The sequence below is a fragment of the Protopterus annectens genome, chromosome 2.part0 (assembly GCF_019279795.1).
Source record: "Protopterus annectens isolate FY-2018-M chromosome 2.part0, PAN1.0, whole genome shotgun sequence".
In the NCBI taxonomy this organism is placed as follows: domain Eukaryota; kingdom Metazoa; phylum Chordata; order Ceratodontiformes; family Protopteridae; genus Protopterus; species Protopterus annectens.
In genome coordinates, this window is record NC_056728.1 from 1,686,566,273 (window position 1) to 1,686,588,772 (window position 22,500).

At 39.1% G+C, this 22,500-nt stretch overlaps 1 protein-coding gene across 2 annotated transcripts in view; it reads right to left on the minus strand.

Moving 5' to 3' along the window:
• Positions 1–22,500, minus strand: part of LOC122793576 (E3 ubiquitin-protein ligase TRIM35-like) — a 373,048-nt gene that overhangs the window by 76,471 nt on the left and 274,077 nt on the right. Inside the window, exon 6 of one of the 2 annotated variants that reach the window (XM_044061743.1) lies at positions 14,640–14,708. The exons of the other annotated variant lie outside the window; for it this stretch is intronic. Coding sequence (XP_043917678.1) covers positions 14,683–14,708 — 26 coding nt within the window. The 3' untranslated portion in view covers positions 14,640–14,682. The remainder of the gene's footprint in view (positions 1–14,639; positions 14,709–22,500) is intronic. 2 annotated transcript variants of the gene reach the window in all.

Genomic DNA, 22,500 nt, shown 5'->3' on the forward strand with positions numbered 1-22,500 from the left:
AAGCAGAGATAAGTAATGAAGATTATTTCAATAAAGGAAGTGGAGTATAAGTTTTAGTTAGTGAAGCAGAGATGACTGAATTTTTTTAAAGATCGTATATAAAAATTATGGCAAGATTATTGTACAATGAAACAATTTTAATAAAAATATAGAACAGTAGGGGTTGCAATACAACAGAAGTATAGAGTAGAATTTTTAAAACTAGAAAATTTATTTTGGAGAGAAACAAAAAGGGAATATAAGAATATAATAAATGATTGTGAGAAAGTTTAAAGGAAATGAAAAAGACAGGATTAAAGAGGGAGAAATATATAAGGAAAAGATGTTAAACATAGGTAAATTAATAAAAACAGATACTTTGCAACGAAAAAGGAATAGCTATTGCCCTACCTAAAAAGACTGAAAGACTTAAATGGTGCAGTGGTTTAGAGAAATGTAGTGTAAAAAAATAATGCTGAAGTAGAGAGAGATTTTAGTAGTATGTACAATGAAGAATAAAAATGTTGATATATTGAATTTTAAACAAATAGACAAAATGATGCACAAGAAGTCATGAGATAATTAGATTTCAAGGAGTTGAATGATGTGTTGAAAGGAATTTAAAAAATAAGTATGTCAGGCCCAGATGGAATAACATTTGAATATTACAAGGAAATGAATGATGAAAATAAATAAATTTTATAGGTATCAAATTATTGGTAAAAATATGGCTTAAAAGTCAAAAGATTATGTAATGGAGTTGCCAAATTTATTTATACAAAAGGGGAAAGAAATTTGTTACAGTACTGGGGATCTCTTACATTAGATAACATAGACTATATAATTTTGATGAAAATATTACAGAAGAGGTTAGGTATGATTATGGTCCAAGTATTGCAAGAGGGTGTATATGGTACAGAAGGAAGAAATTGTAAAGATATGATATTTATTGTTAAAGAAGTTGTGAGAAATGTTTTGCATGAAAGGTATATTGCAAAAATCATTGTTTGTGATTGTGGAATAAGGCAACGTGTATTAAAATGCATGCTTAAATATTAATAAAGAAAAATTTAAAGGATTGTGAGATTTAGTCACAAATGCAGGAATATATTTCTTAAATACTGAATTAAAAGTATTAGGAATACTATTGGTAAGGAAGAGAAAAATAATGAGACGTGATTTATTATTTTGAATGAAATAAAATATATTTTAAGCATGGAAAACATTTGATTTATCTTTCAGAAAGAAGGTTTATTTAATGCATTCTTATGTTTTGGGAAAACGGGTTTGTAAGAGATATATATGTTTTTCATTTAAGTTTAGAGAAGGAGTTAGAAATAATGTTCTTTTATTTGTGGATCTCATTTAATTCTTGTTAGAAGAGGTGTATTGCTGTAGAGTAGAACAAGGGAGACGTGTTAAAAATCCTGTTTTTCTTTTAGCTTCTGTATATTTGTTCTGTATTATAAATAAAAAACTTAATGAAATAAAAAAAAAAGATTGTGTTGGGAACATAATGTTGCAGAGAAATATGAAGTAAAATAAGGATTTAGATGAAGAAGAAAATGGATAATATAAATTAGTTAAAATATGAGATTTAAGTTGCAACAACAACAAAAAAAGAATTGAAAGCAATGGTATGAGGAGATAATAGAAAATGTTTACTATGTAAAGTTATGGGAAATAAAATATGAAAAGATTAGGAAATCTATATTTGAACAAATGGGGAAATTTATTGAAATATTGGAGAGGCATGATTTTTATGGCATCTTATGATAGAAAAACTTCCTGTTAAAGCAAATATGTAATATAAATAAAAACAAAATAGATTAGATAAAAAATGTAATGCAGAAGAGATATGAAACATTTTGTTTTTGATTGAAGAAAGACAATTTTAGTTCAATATTTATGCTAAAAGGAATTTAAATATGACATTTTAAGAAAATGGATATGATATTATTGTTTATGGTTTACATGAACATATAAATAAAGATGAAATGGATAAAATGAAAAAAAATATATAATTAGTTATTTATTAATATTGTGGAAAAGGAAACATCATGAATTATATATAATCAAATTTGGTGTAGTGAAATGGGTGCTAATAGGATTAAAAGTGTTTTGGATGAAAGAATTGAGGGGGATGAAATTGCAGTATTCAAAGTTAATTTATAAATTTTGAAACTGTATTTTGAATAGTAAAATAATGATTGTGTGAATCAATTATGTGTGTAAATAGTGTTTTAAATATAAAGTCTCTTGTTCTTTTTGATCCACTTGTGTTACCAGATAATCAAGCAGATTGGGGCTCAGTTTAACATCTCATCGGAAGGATGACAGACTCAGAAGTGCAGAACCCCCCCCCCATGCTGCATTACAGAGTCAACAAATCAGCTACCTGGTGTGGGAATAGAATATATAGCCTTCTACACCAAAGGCTAGTGTGATACATGTTGCACCAATGAGACTGTGCACCTAACTAACATCAGCCTCATGCATGTGATGTGCAATGACAACAATGTGGTTCAAGTACACATCACAATCTGCTCTCACTACTCCTTAGCTTTGACTCTGTCTGCTAGAAAACCTGGCCTCTGCTGGGAACAATAGCCATATAGAAACTCTATTTACCCCTCAGGACTGAAGAGCAAGGATTTATTCCACTCTTTTTCACCTGTTCTGACTGACTCCTTCATTGTCCAGACCATATATTTTAACTGAGGTTTTCTGGGTCACTGTTGGGGCTCCATCCCTATGCACCTCAAAAACAGCCATACAAATTGTATAAATTAATAACTAGTTAATTATGGATATTTTGGAAAATGAAATGTCAGGAATTATTGTATAATCAAATTTTGTATAGTGAAATGATTGTTAAAAGGAAAAAATGGTTGTGGATGAAAGGATGGACAGGGATGAAATATATCTTTGACCTGGTTAAGCCAAAACAATGAAGATCACACAATACATATTAGTGTAGTAATGCATTCTTCAGTCATCCTGATAACTTTAATCCACACATTGATCTCCTGGCAATTACAAGATGCACTTAGAAAGCATGCATTACTGGCATAGATTAGTAGACAGGAAGCTCCTGATATGGACAATCTCAACAAATTCTGTGTTCTAAGCAAATATAATATTTTTTCCAAATGGTAATGAATCAAGTTCATCACTCATGCACTATGCAGCCAGCATGTCCCTTTTACTATTTTTAGCAATGTCAGCACTTATATGTACAGCATGAATTTTTATTTTGTGCATATTGGTGAAACATGCTACCTCTTTGGCTATTGTGGCTTCTTAAGTACATCATTGATTACATTTATCACTTTTTATATGTATGCAGCTTATTTTAGTATTACTACCCATATAGAAGTTTAAAAAAAATCTATTCTTAGCCATTTTCAGTGATCACCTTCAGTCATACAATGCACATTATAACTCCATTATCTTACTGCATTACTAAGTACTAAACACCAATAAGGAGAGCTATCAACAGTTAATAGTAAAGTGGGAAAATAATCAAGAATAAATGACTGTTGTGGGATGAGATAGATCAAATTTAAAAGATGAGTCTAGACAGGAGCTGCACTAAAGAATAGGTAAGATAAAAAAAATCTGCATATACATGTTGATTAGAGAGAGATTTGTATTTTATTTTGTATGTAAGAGATTATGTTATGGAAATGATATCTTCTTCTTCTTCTTCTTCTTCGCTTTTTCCGTAGTTAGTCGCCACAGCGGAAATAGAGTGTCCAATCCACCTGCAGCATGTCTTTATGTTATGGAAATGATATGATGTGATATTTAAGGTTCACTACTGAATTGTCAGTACTTGAAATGCCGAGTGTGACACACTGAAAAAAAATATATTGGAAATACAGGAGAAGAGCGACTGTTGAACATCCCCTTTCTCTTTTAAATTTCTTTTTTTGCAAAGGGTAAGCCCCACTGCATCCCCCACCCGCCATGTGGGAGGCAAGTCCCTCACTTCCCTAAACTTATATATACCAACTCCAAGACATACATCGGAGAAAAGGGAACATTCTGAAAAATGGCCACCTTGGACTTAACATATATAAGTCTGCTTTTTCATTCATTCAATCTCCATGTTTTGAAAATCAGTCTCACAGGGCTTGACATTTTAAATGGTTACTGATATATAAGTATTAGTTTAAAAGCACACAAAGCAATCTAAAACATACAGTTATAAAGAAATGCTAATTTTATTTGAAGTAGCAAACTGAATGTGATGAGGTCTGCACAATCTAAAAGGTAGAAATACTGCAAGATGTAAGTAAAATAGTTTTAATAAGAATGAGGCTAGTCCTTGTTGCACATCAGATGTTTCTGATGTATCTTTCTGATGTCGTATACAAGACAGGGTAGTGCCAGTTTCATCTGAAAATCAGACAGATATACTAAGTATAGGCACTAATAATAACAAATAAATAGAAACATTTAAAAAAAATGGGAAAATATACTAAGTTTTATATATATATATATATATATATATATATATATATATATATATATATATATAGATATAGATATATATATATATTTATATAATATACGCACACACATATCTATATTGTATCTATAGCTATCTATCGACATTATGCTTAATATATACTATATAAAATAATACAAGGCTACTTATATATAACCCCAGGGATTCAATAAACTCCATGTAGGCCTCGCACAAAGCCTACATGGAATTTGTTTGCACGATAATGCGTGGTGAGCAGCAGTGCTAATTACATATTCATACCATGCACCATATTTAAACCTAAACAAGCATGGTTTCCAGCTGACAACAATGTCGATGGCAGGAAACCACGTAAAGAATATGGATAGAAAGCCTGGTTGCCTCAGACCAAAGTAGGTTAGCGGGATTGCACGGAATGCCACAATGATTACCAGGGCTAAACATATAGTTATGTATATGGTCCAAACACAGTACAGGACAGTGTATACAGTGCAGAGTATTGTGAAATCCCATTCCATGCATTTTGTACAAAAATTGTGTAAATGATCTGTAAGGGTACATGGACTGCCATGTAAAATAAACAGGGGAAGTGTGTGCATTGAATAGGGACACACAAATGAATTGCAGGAATGAACGCAGGGAAAGAGAACAGGTGAAATATCTTAATGTGCAGCAGATGACATTGATGGCATGTCAATGGAAGAAAGCTGTAGCAGGAATACCAATCACATATCAATATGGTACAGTACAGACTGCACAATAAAAATGTGTATTATGTGACTGTCACACAAGGTGACATAACAATGGAGAAGATGTCTTTGTGAGATAAGCATCCTTATATGAATACTGCAGGGGACATCTATCAGGATGATATATACAATCGGTGTAGGGTGTATATTGTGAAGCTGTGCAAACTGACTTACCTGAGTATGAGTGTAATCTCAGCAGAGGTCTCCAACAAGTGGGACACAGGTACAGGCTCATGGACAAGCACACACAATCATGGACAATATCAGAATAATACCACCAGTAATCCCATGTCTCTGAAATAATATATGTGATTCTGAGTGATCAGAGATGGTTCTGCACAAACACACTTGTGCAACTATTATGACATGTCAGCAATCAATGAGGGCAATCACACACACACCGTCCTGACACTGTAACATCTGCTGGAGGTGCTGGAGGGACACTGCTATACCTGTATGTGACATTATGATCAATATAGTTGACTGGTATGCATGGCATATATCTATATATATATATATATATATATATATATATATATATATATATATATATATAGGTTCATAGGTTCATAGGTTTATACTAGGCTATCTGCCCTAAGGCATTTATAAGCCTAGCCCAAATTTTTGTGGCTTACGCCACCCCTTATATGAAAAAATACTGTGCCCATTAGTTTGTTGTGCCTCTGTCCAGCAGTGACACAGAGATGATTCCTGGGGTAAACCTATGATCTCCCATCCACAGGTCTAGATTTCTCTTGAACAGAGTCAGCGAGGTGCTCTGCCTCACATGGACCAGGATTTTATTCCACAGCATAGGGAGTCTCTGAGTGATAAATCTATCCCTCCAGCACATCCTATTTATATCCGTGCTAAGGTTTAAGTCGCTTGCTCTAGTGGTTTTGGTGGATTTGGATTTTTTGAGGTGGAGCATGTCCTTTAATTCCGGGTTGGACATGGCCTTGTATGTCAGGCACATGTCACCTCTGAGCAGACGGTATGCGACTGAATAGAGCTGGAGTTTCTTCAATCTGGCAGCATATGACAGATTTTGGAGTCCCTTTATCCTTTTGGTGAGGAACTTTTGGGGTCTCTCCAACTGCTGCAGATGTCGGGTGAGATACATCCCGAATGGGGCATTGTACTCGATCATTGGTCTGATAAGTGAAGAGTACAGGGGAACAATGACCTCACTAGATCTGGATGTGAATCCCTTCATGATCAGGTGGGCAATGTAGAAGGTCTTTCTAACCACTTTAGCAACGTGAGTGTCAAAAGAAAGGCCACTGTCAACCTGGGTCCCCAGGTCCCTGATAACCTCTTCTGTGCTTAGTGGATTGCCACCTATATGGTAGCTTGGGGTTACCTTGTTTTTCCCGAAGGGTATGACTATACATTTTTGGCGTTTAACTTCAGGCCATGGCTCTGGCACCAGCTATCTGTTTCCGTGAGTCCCTTCTGAAGGATATCGGTGTCCGATGCACTTTCCACCATGGCCCAAAGTTTGCAGTCCTCTGCAAACTAAGAAACCCAAAGTCCTCCCATGTTAGGCTGTACTTCTCAGAAGTAGATGCCAAACAATAGGGGCCAAGGACCGAGCCCTGTGGGACACCACTTGTGACCGGCTTGGAGTCTGACATAGCGCCAGCAACTCTAACCCTGTGGGTTCTGTCCTTAAGCCAGTTTGCAACCCATCTTGTGACATATGGGTTTACATTTAAGCTGGTAAGTTTTTCTACAATACCCGAGTGGGGTATTGTGTCAAAAGCCTTTGCAAGGTCAAGGTAGGCTGTATGGACTGCCTTTCCTCATCAATGGCCTTGGTGACTGTTTCAAGAAGTCGACCAAGTTCAAAAGGCATGATCTTCCCTTGACAAAGCCAAACTGGGTCGGGTCCAATGTCTGCAAGTCCCTATATCTTTGTTTATGAGCTCCATTATGATCCTCTCCATAGCTTTGCAGACTAGACTTGTTAAGCTTATGGGGCGTAATTAATAGGGTCCGTGAGGCTGCCTTTGTGGAGTGGGACCACAGTTGCCGTCGCCACTCCTTGGGCACGTATCCTGTGGTAAGGCTGAGATTAAACAGCTGCCTTATGTGCGGGTTTAATTCCTCATTTAGCTCGTGTAGCACACAGCCGGGGACACCATCCAGTCCCATTGATGCTGTGTTTTTAGCTTTAGAGAGCAGCTTTCACCTGCGCATTTGAGATGTCCGGGAGGCTACACTCGGCTGGGATAGTTATCTCTCCTTTAGGGGAGGGGGGTGAAGTTTGCACTGAACCTGTCTGCCAGTATGTTGGCAATGTCTGTGGGTTCCGTGATTTTTGTATCATTTTGGACTAATTCTGAGCATATCTGGGAGTTTCCACCCAGGTTCCTAACATAGCTGAAAAAGGCCTTATGATTGTCCTTTGAATCCATGGCAATTTTTCTCTCAAAATTGGCCTTAGTTGATTTTATGAGTGCTCGTATTTTTTTACTAATAATGATCAGGGGTGACTTCCCTTTTATGGATTTTGTTCTATCATGTAATAGCTTTCTCCTCTTATTGTAAAGTTTGTTAATGGCTGGGGTCCACCAGACTGGACGTTTGCCCTTTGTGGAAAGAGTCTTGGTTTTATTTGGGATTGCCTGATCCATGCAGTCCTGGAGGTGTTCATAGAAGGCATTTGTAAGGGCTTCCGCAGCTTGGGTTGTGGTTTCCACTGGCTCAGGGGCCTTGAAGGATACCACACCAGTCTTGAGTAGTGTGAAGTTTGCTTTAGAGAAGTTCTTCACTATGGTCTTTTTGTTTGGGGTGGGGGCGGGATGTGGATTTCCAGTGAGATTAGTTTATGATCAGATCTCACCAATGAGGGATATACTTCCGTGTGGAGCATTTTGTCCCCATGTTTGTGACAATGAGATCTAGTATATTTTCTCCTCTCGTGGGAACAGTGACTAGCTGTTCCATGGCATTTGAATTTATGAACTCCAGGAACCGTTGGGCTAGAAAGTTAGGGCTTGAGTAATGTTCCCAGTCTATATTCGGTAGTTGGAGTCACCCAATATGATGGTGTTTGGAGATACATTTATACCCTCCAGTGTCTTCAGGAAGGCTGTGTGGGGTTCCTGAGTTTGAGAAGGTGGCCTGTAGCATGCTACAATTTGTAGAGCAGTTTTGCCTATGGTTAGTTGCACCTGGATGGTTTCCGAAGCTTTGCATTGCCACCAACCTGGAGGTGTGGGTATCCTTTATGAATATGGATACACCCCTCCTTTTGTGGTGTGGTCCGGTTTTGGGGCGGAACGCATGATATGAGGTAAAACCTAATAGTGCCGGGGTGCTCTCAGGAGCCTTGAACCAGGTTTCAGTTACAGCACAGACATCGATGTTCTCCATACTGAGAAGGGCCTCGAGTCGTGCATTTTGAGATTTAGACTTCTGGCATTGAGCAGCATTACCCTCAGTTTCTTTCCATTTTTGTTTTCTAGGGTGGTAGGTTTAGAATTTGAGCCTTGCCTAAAAAAGGCACTATGGGGATGGCAAGAGCCTTAGCCAATATCCGGAATCCCAGGGTGACAGGTGCAAGCCGTCCCTTGCAAAGCAGCGTGGCTTGTCAAGCATGTCATCCCAGGCAGACAGACACTGGATCCCCTTTGAATGACACCAGACATTAAGCCAATTGTTAAAGCTGATCATCTTGTCTCTATATTGTGGCATCATTCTTGGTGAAGGAAGGATACTGCTCAGGGTTAGGGTCATACCTGCCTGGGCTACATAATCAGAGAGCTCCTCTATGTCTCTTTTCATGTAGTCCAGGGAGGTGCGTCTCAGGTCGTTCACACCAGCATGGACAATGACTGTGTCATATTTGTACTTGCCGTGGAGTGACCAGTGCTTGTGTTATGTGGCGGATTCTAGCACCCGATAGGCAGCTTACTGTGACCCTCTCCTTGTTCAGCCTGGTGAGTGGGACGTCAGTGTGTCTGACTATGGAGTCACCTATGACAAGTATGTTTGGTGTTGTATTTGGCCTTAAGGGCTGTGACTGCTTTGCACACTGCTTTTGTGGTTTATGTGTTGCTTGTGGGGTGTCTTGAGGTAGCAGTTGTTTGGGTGTCTGCTTTGGAGGCCTCTGCTGTTTAGGTAAATTTTACTCAGAGCCTCCAGTATGTCTTTGTGTGTTTATGTGTTTGATTCAGTGGAGTGGTAGCATTATGTGAGGCTGGTTTTGTGGTGTGTGTAGTTGCCTTCTCCTCCTGTCTGGTCTTGCCAGTCCTGAGTTGAGAGAGCTCAGCCTCCAGTTTGGCTAAATAGCTGCATCTCTCGCAAGTATTTGTGTTATGTGGGAGGAGGAGAGGGTTGTCTGTGTACATGAGGCAGTTATAACATTGCCTCAAGATTCCCAGATTCACCAGCTGGACCGGAGAGGAGATTGACAACTGACCTTTGGACATGCTAGAATAATATATATATATACATATACATATATGCATACATACATATGGCACAATCCATACTATCATGAATTTAGCCCATGCCATTAATGTTGTTAAACAGCTATCTATGTACTGTGTGCATCACCAGAACATATATCACATATGCATCTGATGTAATACCTTGGTGGAGGTTCCGCACCATCAGGCAGTAATTTTTATCCAATAAAAAGAATACCTAGGTATGGCCAGTAAGATGTGTGATAGCTCACTATGGCAAAGGCTGTACACTTCAGTTACATATCACTGGAAGATGTCTAGGGAGGTACATGAACAAGGGTGCATTGTACTCAGTTACTGGTGTGATGAAGGCTGTGAACTATGGAGGTATTATTGCCTTTGAAGTCGATGTCCTTCACATACTCAGTAGTTGTATTACATATAAGGGAGTAGTCAGTACTGTGGCCACATGCTGGTGGACATTCTACATACCATCTGTCCAGGGACTCAGGTCACATACCACTTGATCTGCTTATAGACTATCTACATTATCTTTGGGCTATGCATCTATTTTCATGATGTAACAAATCCCCCCATGTTTTTGTTTTATCTCAGGTGTTGTCATGGCTGTGGCAGGAATCTTTGGTGTTTGTTGATACTGTTGTATTATACTAATATCACAGTTGGAGTCAATTATTGCTGACAATCTGTAGTCCTTCAGACAGTTGTTTGGATTCAGGATGTGTATGTCATTCTTGATGTCTGTGACTTAACTAATGGACAGGAAAAAAACCTAGCAGACAGCCCTGATGTATGGACCTGATCACTGGACCTAAGATAAAGGTCACTTCACACATTTCAAGATAGTTAGATGCCATGTATGTGATCCACTGCCCTACCCACTTGGTGATATAGGTGTTTATGGTCACATCTGACCGTGCTGACTGCATGCCTCAATGTGGATTTATGTTGAATGCCTTGGCCTGGTCAAGTTCAACATGATGATAGTGTTGTCACCATGCATGCCCTTGATGACTTCTTTGAGGACATCTAACAGATGTAACAGACTTGATGTAGCACTAACAACTCATACAGGTCTGTTGCACAAAGCCAGGATATTACTAGTCTCTATTTAGAAAAGGTCCATGATGACATATTGGTCTACCTCACAGATGAGGACAGTCAGGATGTGTCTATACATGCATGCATCAGGTGCTGTCCCCCCCACTCTGATGGAGGCATGTTAATTTACACCCTTCTACAGGAACATAGTCCATGTGGAGGTTGTGTTGGACAGTGCATACTGCTTATCTTGATCTGGTCTAGAGTTTGGACACAATCCCCCACTAAGGTATCATTGAGAAACTCTCAGTTGGTGATTAACCCTTATATCATTAGATGGGTAGCCAATTGGCTCACTGACTCACATACTGGGAAAGTCGATGAATCAACCTGTACCTGTACAGCTGTCACCACTGGCGTAGCCTAGGGATCTGTGCTTGGGCCTTTACTGTTTGGAATCTATTTCTTGTCAGTTCAGGGTAAAGTATACCACCTTTGGTTTACCATGTTTGCTGATTCTTGCATATTAGGTGCAATTATTGAGTCCTCCAAAGATGATATACTACAGGAGGAGCTAACACAGACCAATGATTGGTGATAAAGCCACATGGTCTACAAATAAATGCAAAAATGTGTCTATTTTGGCATTCTGCAAAATGGAATTTCCTTCTAATCACAGCATAAACAGCACTCCCCCTATACTGAACCCACTGATGCAAGACCTGAGAGCACATGTAGATAGAAAACTGAACTTTGACTACCAAGTGTCCACATTGGTATGGAAAGGTACATTGTGCACATTATAAGTTACTCCATTGTATTCAGATACGAGGATTATATACCAGCAATGTATTCAAACCTTATCAAAACACTAATAGAGTATAATGCTCTCTTTTGCATGTACCTCACCAGACACATCTAGAGAGACCACAGGTGTTTATCACCAAGAAAACACAGGGCCTACAAAACATGCTATGGCATATGTGTATAGACTGAATGCCTGTCACTGTAATCTATATTGTATAAGATGAGGTGACTTCTGCTTGGCCTCAGGGCCAGTCTCTGAACCTGCCCTGGTGGGAATAGTGCACATCCACAAATTAGATATAGCTGATGACATCAGCAGTGTATGGTGAGGAGAATATGGTAATAGCAGTATCCCACATGCTGGTGTAAAGGCTCTCTCTAATGTGAAGCAAGTGGACAATCACACACACATATTATGATTGACTGCAGTGAGGACAGAACCCCTACTGATCTAAGTACAGGGACTAAAGAGCTCAGTACTTTACACAAGCACCATGGCACAAGTCTGACTTTTACAAGGCTGCAGGACAACTTATAGTGGATGACATCAGCACTGAATGTTAGAGAGAAGATGTTGGGATGCCTGCATGAAATGGATGTGTAGGCATGTGCAAGTGTCAAAATACTGTCAATCCATGGAATTGGAGTGGTAATCATAGGATACAAAAGCTCTTCTGGCTAGATAGACACACACACACACATCCCAGCTGACTGCAGTGATAACAGAATCCTCTTCCTATGTAACTACACAGACTACAGAGCTCAGTACTTTACACAAGCCCTGTGGCACAAGTCTGACTTTTATAAATATGCAGGACAAGTTATAGTGGATGACATCAGCACTGAATGCTGGAGAGAAGATGTTGGAAGGCCTGCATGAAATGGATTTGTAGGCATGTTCAACTGTGAAGATAGTTCTAGTTCTGCATGTTTCCAGGTTGATGTGCATGGTATACCACACATTTATTATTAATTTATGTAGTGTAGTTGATATATTTGTCAAGTATAGAGAGATCAGGGTTGGAGTGTGTTGGGGGGGGGTAACACATGGCTGCATTGTAAATATCTGACATATTCTTAGATAGGGAATTAATTTTGCTATGTTTCCACATGCAGTTTCATGGCATGAAAAGTAAATGGACAGTAAACAGCACTAATAAATGTTAATATTTGCTTTGCATACTTCAATGGCGAGCAGCGGGTTTGCACGTTAGATGGCATGCAAGATATACATTTCTATTACTTTCCCTGTTTGCGCATAGTTAAGTGGTGTGCAAATGCGGGGTTCATTACTAAAATTCTGAGAGTTAGCACTGAGTAAATGAAACACACCTGCTGCTTAGCTGACTCTGTGGCAACAAGTGTAAATGCATTGACACATTTCTTTTTGAGCCCAGATAATACTGAGTTCGAATCCAGGTGTATCTAATACTTTTAAATAAACAGTGATGATACAATGACATTGCTCTTTATAGTACATTCAGCATGTGTTACTGTGTGTTGACATAGTGCAGCATGTTTAAGCATCACTGCACAGAGGTAACTGCAGCATTGCAGAGTCGCTCACCGTCACTTGGCAAACATAGAGGCCCAAAAGTGAAGGGATCCATTACTTTTTGGGTACTTGTGTGTGTTGTGTGTAATTCTATTCTTTGACTAGATTATAGGTGTTAAAATAAGGTAGATTGGAAACTGGTGAAATGGGGAACAGGCAGGGGAAAAACAAAGAGAAAGCAATACAGGAATTTGAAGGAGGGAGGTAGGAAAGAACCATAGCTATCCATTTCTTTAACAGGGTAAACTGAAAATATGTGCAGAATATTAGCTGAATTTGGAATGTCACCACCAGAAAGTGGGGTGACAACAACAAAATCATGTTATATAGCCAATTGGACCAAATCAAGTGTGTCAAGAAGACATGTGTGTGAAATGGAGAGCTATGTATGGGACAATATTTTTTTGTGCGACAGGTGCCCATTTTTTTAAATTCAGTAAGAGAGAATTGCTGGGTAAGGGACATTTGTATTTCTGGGTCAGGTAAGTTGAGTAGATGAGGAAGCAAATGCAAGCAAAAAAGACAAACAAGACAAGACACAGGGATGTTGAGGGACACAAAAAGTTGGGGGACACCATAATTGGGGTGAGGGAGGGGACAACACAGACTCAGATTCATCAAACATGGAGAGAGTGAGACTCTTGTCGACTGCACTGCTGCCCCTTCCTCTGTTGGGTGCTGGAAGGCTTGATGTCTTTTCCTCCTACGGAGTATGAAGGAGAGCAGGCTCTCCATCTGACATAGGAATACACCAATGGTGCAGTGAACAACCCTACATATCTCCTGATGGTTGATGAAATCCCCAACCTCTGCCACTGCTCTTGGAGGGTACCACAGCACCAGCTGCTTTGGCAGTACTACCTGAGGGTGCAAGTAGTGCAGGGACAGCAGAATAAGTGCTGCCAGGTTGGGTGCCAGATGTGCTGGGCATCGGTGCAGGAGCCGGTGGAGCAGGGGCAGGCTGATCCACTGGGGCCAGCCTACCTTGTTGTCCTGTGAAGCATTTAGTGATTTGTTACAGATGGAGGACATAGAGACATTTTTACAACACATAATAGAAAATTAAAAAAAAAGAGATAAGGGTAGAGGTGAGAGAAAAAAGAGAAACAATTAGGACCATCATATGTGACATGCAATGTAGTATCACAATTATGCAACTATTTTATCTGGACTATTATATTTAAGTATAAGTCCTATCAACTGCAAATTATAATTACAGATTGTTTAAAGTAATCCTTGCAATATGCACATATTTCACAAATGCTGAGTCCAAGTATACTGATTACAATTAACAGCAGGGCAATTATGCCACTTGTATTCAGTTAAATTTATGTAATATTATGGAGGAAGTGCAGTACTGTATAGTTGTTATTCATGGTATTTGAGCTCACACCCTCTGACTACAGTCTTACACTTGACTGCTAAAGTTGATTTGTGCTATAGACTTATGTATGCTTACTTGTTTTTACAGTTAGGATATGCATACTCACTTTGCTACTACTGTACAGAATTCCCAAAATTCTATCATTAACTTTTAACACTATAATGATACTTCTTTTGTGCTGCATACATACCACTTGCTTCCCTCAGTCTCTCCAGTCGAGTAGCATGAGCCTGTCAATTCAACTCTATTTTCAAATTAGCTGTGGAAAGAAAATAAAAGAACAGAAGAGCATTATGCATACCAGTCTTGCCTATATTTAGTTTTCTATGTATTAAAATACTCTTTTATTAGCATACTTACACAACTGTGGAATGTCACCAGTTTGAAACCCACTCAACCACTGGTTGAGCATATCCCTCTTGTGCCTTTGTGAAATGGTGCCTACACTGTTCTACTGTGTGTGGGATGCCGGCCACATTGGATACAGCTTGAGCCAAACTACTCCAAGCCTCTGACGTGTACTGGGAGCCAGAACAATCCTTCTGCAGAAGCCTTTGACTGTGGCACTTTACCAGGAGTCCAATAAATATCCTAGACTCCTGAACTCCCCACCTCTGTGCCATCTGTGCCTAAACTGGGCACATTCTTTCCTAATGCCAGACATGTCTAATACCAAAACTGGAGCAATGGCAACTAATGATATCCTGCCAGTTCTTATCTTGTTTACTGGTAGTGCACAAACCTGAGCAATGATGCCAACCACATTTGTGCAATAAAAGAAGAGCAGCAGTGCCAAGCAGGAAGGAAATAAATATTTTTAAATTGGAAGGTTAATCTGATGGTTGACCTTAGTTGGAGGGGTGTCTGCTGCTGTAGCTTGAAAATATATTTTTAAAAATTGGAATGTAACTCTTAAGTGAGTTAATTTGCTGACATGTAATGGGGGCTTAAATTTCATGACCTGACACATATTTTTTGTCTTTATACACTGACAAAATAGATTTTTAAAGTGTGGGATTCAAACCTATCCATAAGGGACAAAACATTTTCTTCCACAGTGGTGATTTTCTATCTTTGCCACAGAAAAAGTGCTGCTCAGACATAGTCATGAATCATTCATAAATACAGCTGACAGTTTGAGATGTTAACCATTTATGTGTGAGACCTGACAAGGTTCTTGTAGATAGATTCAGGTGTGTATGTGTCTTATTTAAGTGTGAAGGCCATTCAAGTCCAGATAGCAAAATTATACTTACAGAAATTTAGTAGACAGTATACCCTCAGTCATACATCTGAAAAAAAAACAATAAGGGTGTCTTATCCCTCATACATATAATTCATATCAGCTCCACTATCTAAAGTGTTATAAATGAGACTGAATATAATGGAAAATGGAACAGCAGTACAATGTCTGGAATGTCCAGTATTAGAACCCAGAACCATGTGTATGGCAGTTCTGTACTTACATCTCTTGCCACAAGAATATAGAAATAACTCTTGCATATTCTTCTGTTCATTGCTATAAACTAGACTGTCACAACAGTAAAAATATGTTGCACACCCTGTATTAGAACCCAGGGCCATCTGTATTACAGCCCTAGACTTACACCTGCTGCCATAGGAATAATTATGTGACAGTTCCATAATTTCCTAGCCATTCTTAAGTTCTGTGTGTTACCCCTCCCCCACCACTTAGCATGTTTGCACAGTGCCCAAAAGAATTAATTGAATGTATCCATTTTAATTTATTGACTGTCTGCATCCTGTCTGCAGGTGTTCGATGGCTACAGGTGTTGGAGAACCTTGCTAACTGCTGCCCAACATCACCTAGTGATGTTGCATGATGATAAGAAAAAATTGCAATATTGTATCCTTTTTGACCTTTACACTTTTACAGATGCCCCATTTGTGGGTGTTCTGTCTGCTTCCTATGTCGGCCATTAGCCCAGGTGTGCGCACTGCTAGGTACCATGCAAATGAGATAAGCAAAGCTAAATGTTGCATTCATTTTGTTTCTCTGTTTCCCTTTTTTGTACTAAGCTGTGCACTGTGCAGACACTGGTGTTTAAAAAAGGGAAAATTAGTTTAAATGAAGAAAAGCAATCTATGAAATAAACACTAGAAAATGTTTGTTGCTACACATGAAATATTTTTACACAGGTCTGTATTTGAACTCTCACTCCAATGAACCTTCAGAATACAGTAACAGTGTTTTACCCCTCTTTGCACACAAGCAACTTTGCAGCAGGGAACTGAAATCATGCTGCATACAACCAACTGGAACATCATCCACAGTACTAACAAACCATATAACAGTTATCTGTACATGTATTCTTTCCCGATGTAGTACATTGAGGGATCACACAACCATTTATGACTATTGCTTGCAAAAATGCAGCTCTGTCTTATCTCTCTGTGTTTGTTGCTCATTTTTTTCTTATCTGAGTAGTAATCTGAGACATGCAGTCTGTAAGGCATTCTGTATCATTATTCTTAAAATGTGTGAGGATATTAAAAGGCAGTGATATACAGCTGACAGCAAATGAAGGGCAGATTGGATGTTACTAAACAGAAACTGTGAATTGTGTGCCACTTACTTACATTTCAAACCTTGATATAATTACTTCTACACTTTGCAAGTGTAACCTGGCTGACACACCCATTGGAGGTAGGGCAGTCTGAATTTCTTATGTTTTACTTCTTGCTACCAGTAATCATTCACAGTTGCAATCCATTAGCAACAAATACTGAGAGAATGCCTGCAATATGTTTATATCTGCAACACAGAGCCAAGTATTTGGGATTCAGCAGTTCTAATGAATTCACACCTTGTTTGCATCTTCACTGTGCTCACAGCCCTGCATCTACACCATAAAAAGGCAACTGTGTACCTCAGAAACCTAAAGGTGAGGAGATTTGTTTATGTGAATAACATAGAAGAGGATATTACTTTAGGATATATCTGCACAGAAGACTACTAACCTTGTGAAGGTATGCTTGCATTTTTCAGCTACATACTGCATATGCTAAAATGTCATTAGGTACAATCTGTTTATATATATATATATATATATATATATATATATATATATATATACATATCTGCATTAGCAAATGCTACTTTTATTTGTATGCATTTATTATAGGTGTGTTGATGGATGGGCATGTTTGTCAGGGCATTTCACTTCTCAGATGCACAGTCTTATTAACTGTCATCACAAGTGTTAATTTTACAACTGTTTTTCTGTGCACACTCTTCTATGGTTATTTCTGTGAAATTGTAAATGTCCTATATTGTAAATGACACGGGGGTGTTAGCCTTCGAGGACGGACCATACACACATCTAGGGGAGTGCTGGGCACAGGCAGACATGATCGGCAATATCTTAAAATGGAATGTTTTGTGTTAAATCTGTAGACATGTTTCAGAGACAGTTTATTTGATAGAACTTTTAGAATTGCACTGATGGTTTGTTAGCAAAATGTGTCATTTGCCTGTTATCTTGGGGGTGGGGGGAGCAAAGTTGCATTTCTGTTTTGGGACAAACAATGATATGTTGTTATTGTTGCTCTCCTTGTTTTGCATCCAAATTTGCTTTGTGTGTGAATGCAATATGTTACAGTGAAGAAAATGATGAAAACACTGTCATCTGTGTTATACTGTCTAGCAGGAGATTTGTGTATATTCTCAGATTAACTTGTATTGTATGCCAGCATGTCTAATTGTGACAATGTAAATATGTTTTTAAAATGTTGAGTATTTCCCTGTTTATACAAAATACTTAAAGAATATGTCAGTGTTTTGATACATTTCTAATTGCACATGTTTGTGAGGGTGATTCTAAAGTACAATCTGTCTGTGGAGAATCAGGTAATCAGTAGGGGATGTCATTAGAAAGTTCCTGGTTGCTATATGATTATTTGAACAGATGATTGACAGGAAAAATAACATTTTCAGACAGCTGATTGTTATTTTTAAAATGAGACTGTTAACCTGGACTATAAAAAAGACTGCTGAAGTCAGTTGAAGGACAGCTAGTTAAGAGTTGCAGTCAGATACAGTGCTGTGCAGTGGATACCCAAAGAAAGAACTCACCAAAAAGTGTACACCTACTTTTGTCTTGCTGTAATGTTTTAGATTAGATCAGGAACATTATTCTCTATTTAGATTAGGAAAGCTTAGTTATTTAAATAGTTTTGCTAAGATGATGGATTTCTACAGTTTAATTTTCTATTTCTGGTGATTGAATTCTGGTGTTTATTGCAAATTACTGATTACCATTCTTGTAATCATTTCACTTATTATGAAATGTTTTTCATTACTTTACATTGTGACTGGATAATCAGTGTCTTCTTTACAGATTAGAGAGTGTTTATGCCTGTTTGATATTCCCCAGCTCACCTTGAGTGCTTGACTGCTTCTGGTAATAGCTATCATTTATTTTGATATTTAATTTTTAATAATGGATCACCCTTTGAAGAGTGTGTATACCTCCTGACTCTGGTGGCAGGATTTACCATTTGTATTGGGGAGAGAACACACCTGGAAATCTGTGCCAGGCTTCCCAAAAGTGTTTGAGTATGTAAGATTTAAATTTATCTTGAGTGTGAGTGAGTCAGAGGTTTTAAACTAGAACACATTGCACTGATGTGTATAATAAAGGAACACATTTGGGGTGGACAGAGGTATATAGTCCAGTCCGAGGAAATAGAGCATGTTCCTGTTGTGCTCTTAAGGGAAATTGTAGAATTTTACTCTTATGTGCTCTGTGCTCTGGTGTTTATCATGATGCTCCCACACTGGAGTCAGTAGTGAGAACTGAGGCTCCTTAATTATTGATCCAGGATTAAGTGGGGGTTGTCAAATGTTGGTGGAAGTTCAGTGGGATATTAACTGGACATCACAGTTACAACCACACAATTTTTTTGTATATTTCAATATCTTGACTGTTTTGTTTCTCCGGTGGGAAATAGTGAAATGCTATATTTTATGTGTTATGTGTATTATCCTTCTGTTGTGTTTTATATCAGCTAGGACTATATCACCCAGGTGTCTCAATCCCCAAAAACCCCATTCAGTGACCCTAAGAATCAGGTCATTCTGGAATCTTTTAGGCAACATGGTGCCTTTCTGCTTGAGAGGGGATGTGGAGATATGTCAGGCAGAATGCAAATTTGGCACCAGATAGTTGCTGATGTGAAGGCAGTATGTGACCACAGCAGGACATATTATCAGGTGCACCATAGGGCCACTGACATGATTTCAGCTGCATGGAGGAGAGCAGCTGCAGTGACCCATGACTGAATGGGTACCAGGGGGCCTGATACACAGCCACCTCTAACAGGAAATGAAGAGTTCCTGTCCACTGTCAGGGATCCAGGCAACTCCAAGGAAAGTTCAGAACAGCATGTTCTTGACACTGGTACCATTGTTTCAGGGACAACCAAGTATTTCCCAGGAGGAGCTTCCGCATGTATCTCAATTGTTAAATATTCTTGTATAGTACAATATTGACAGCAATATCTAAGTTCTGTTTAACACTAAATTTGTTTGGGGGGGTTGTAGACTGCTACAGTTAACAATACATTCTGGTTGATTACACGTGGGCTTAGGTTGGACTTGTCATCCAAGTTTTTGTTAAAAGTATCTTTAAAGGACATATAAATGGCAAAAAGTTTTAATCCCATGTTACTGTTAATTGTGATGCTGTTCTCCTTAACTTTCTTTCAGGACCATCATCCATGGGAAGAATAGGATCAACTGCACATGGTTAGCAAAATATCTTTTTTATAAGTAGTGATGAACAGTTGAAAGAAATGTTTTATTTTATCCATATGCATGATGTCAATGTCAGGACTGTTGTGTGTATTGCTGTACTGTCTGAAGTAGTGACACCACTGTTAGTTTGTTAGCATACATTTGACTATAGTAGTGTAGCTGTTAATTTCCTTCCTGTATTTGTTGCTTATTATCACAGGTAATCCTGACAGTGCAAGTGTAGGACTCTTACCACCTGATGTCAGAGTATCGGCAGACTCTGATAATGATGGTGGTCAAAAAGAGGCACAGTCAGGAGTGCAGAGGTTGAATCTGCCATTGAAGTTGACATTCAGCCATCCCCTGTAGTTCCATTGAATCCATTCCAGTGAGCTCTCAGATATTGGACAACTGGAGCATGAGATATTCAATCAGGAAAGTGTGGTTACTGTGGCTTCTGTACCTGTTGACTCTGGCCGTAGGCAAAGTGTGAGTGAGACGCCACACAGGAGGGCTGGTAGAGATGCTCACAGGAGGCCTGCTGTTCATCCTCAACCTGATCCAGGTGTGTCTTCCTGTACCGTTCAACATATGTTTAGGGCCATCATGGAGGTGCGAGCATGTTCCCATAGGTCCTCCACACAAATACTTAGAGTTGTAGATGTGGCACAGGCTGACATGCATGACTGCCTCCACCATGATGCCAATTCAATGGGTCGATATTTGAACCATGAAAGACCTCTTCAGCGAATACGTAATCATCGACACCTATTATTTGAACCACGAATACACCGAATGCCCTAAACAGTGAAATTCAAAATCTCAAACCGTCATAGTTGCCCAACTCCACCGCGCACCACATACTACCTACCCAAACAAAATAAATAAACCATATACATACACTAACCAAAACCCTACTTCTAACTCTACACTAAACCTTACATACATTACTATCTATACACTTGTCTTAACCCGCACCCTAACCCTAAGGTCCATAACTATCGCACACATACCTTAAGAAGCTATACCCAAACAAAATAAATAACCCACACACACATATACTTAACAAAACCCTACTTCTAACCCTACACTAAACCTTACATACATTACTATCTATACACTTACCTTAACCTGCACCCTAACCCTAAGGTCCGTAACTATCACACACTTACCTTATGGAGCTATAACACAGAAGGGCCAGCCATGACAATTCGACATTTCAGATTTCGTGCTTCAGGACAATCGGTGTTTTTGTGGTTCGACGTATATGTGTCGATATTTCTGTATTTGGGTAAGTGGACCTTAGCAATTTTAATAGGGAACCAATTCAATGGATCAGATGAATGACATATTGGAACGGGGGGTGTCTGTGATGGAACATCTGCTGGGAGGGGGACGGCATCCTCGTGAGCACAGGTCAGCCACATCATCTGCTGTTAGCTGACATGGCTGTGCATGATCATGCTCCCATAGTGGCACTACTTCCACTGCTCCATCAGTGGTTGAGGTGCCCACACCCAGATGTGGCAGGCCATGGGGGTCATGGTCCTGGGTGTCTTCATGAAGGGAGCTTGTCCAGCAGACATCAGTCACATTTAGGTAGTAGCAGTGCATTTGAACATGGGTGTGGACATGCCAGTGCAACTCCTGGCAGAACTAGTTCTCGTGGTTGGGCACCACAACAATGAACTGCCACCTCTACCATGCATGGTTGACACCTGTCCAACATGCCAAGACGTAGAGCTGTGTTCATGCAGATACTCGCACACCAGTTTCACCTGGAGGACCCATGCAGACACACACACACACAGACACACACAGACACACACACACACACACACACACACACACACACACACACACACACACACACACACACACACACACACACACACACACACCAGTTACATGGTTCAGTGGTGAAGCTTAAAGTTCATTTTGTCTCACTAGCCATTTGTTACTTTATCCAAATGTCTGCCTGCTTCTCTTTGTTACTCACACACACTCACTGACCTTTTATGTCAGCTTAGGCTTCTTGCCCCCCCCCCCCACACACAATACTTTGTGCGAGGGATGATATCTGTGCCATATCCTTGTTTCCTATATTCTGGATCTAGGGATACATAACATTTATGTCTGATGCTCAGGGTGCATAGCATACTTAGTCCTTAGTATATCTGTGTTTGTGTTGTTGTTTTGCTATTTGTACCTTTGACATATTTTGGTCTTAGAAAGTTAGACAGTTGATAGAATCAAACATTTTTTGCATCAGTATCGTTAATGATCGTGTGAG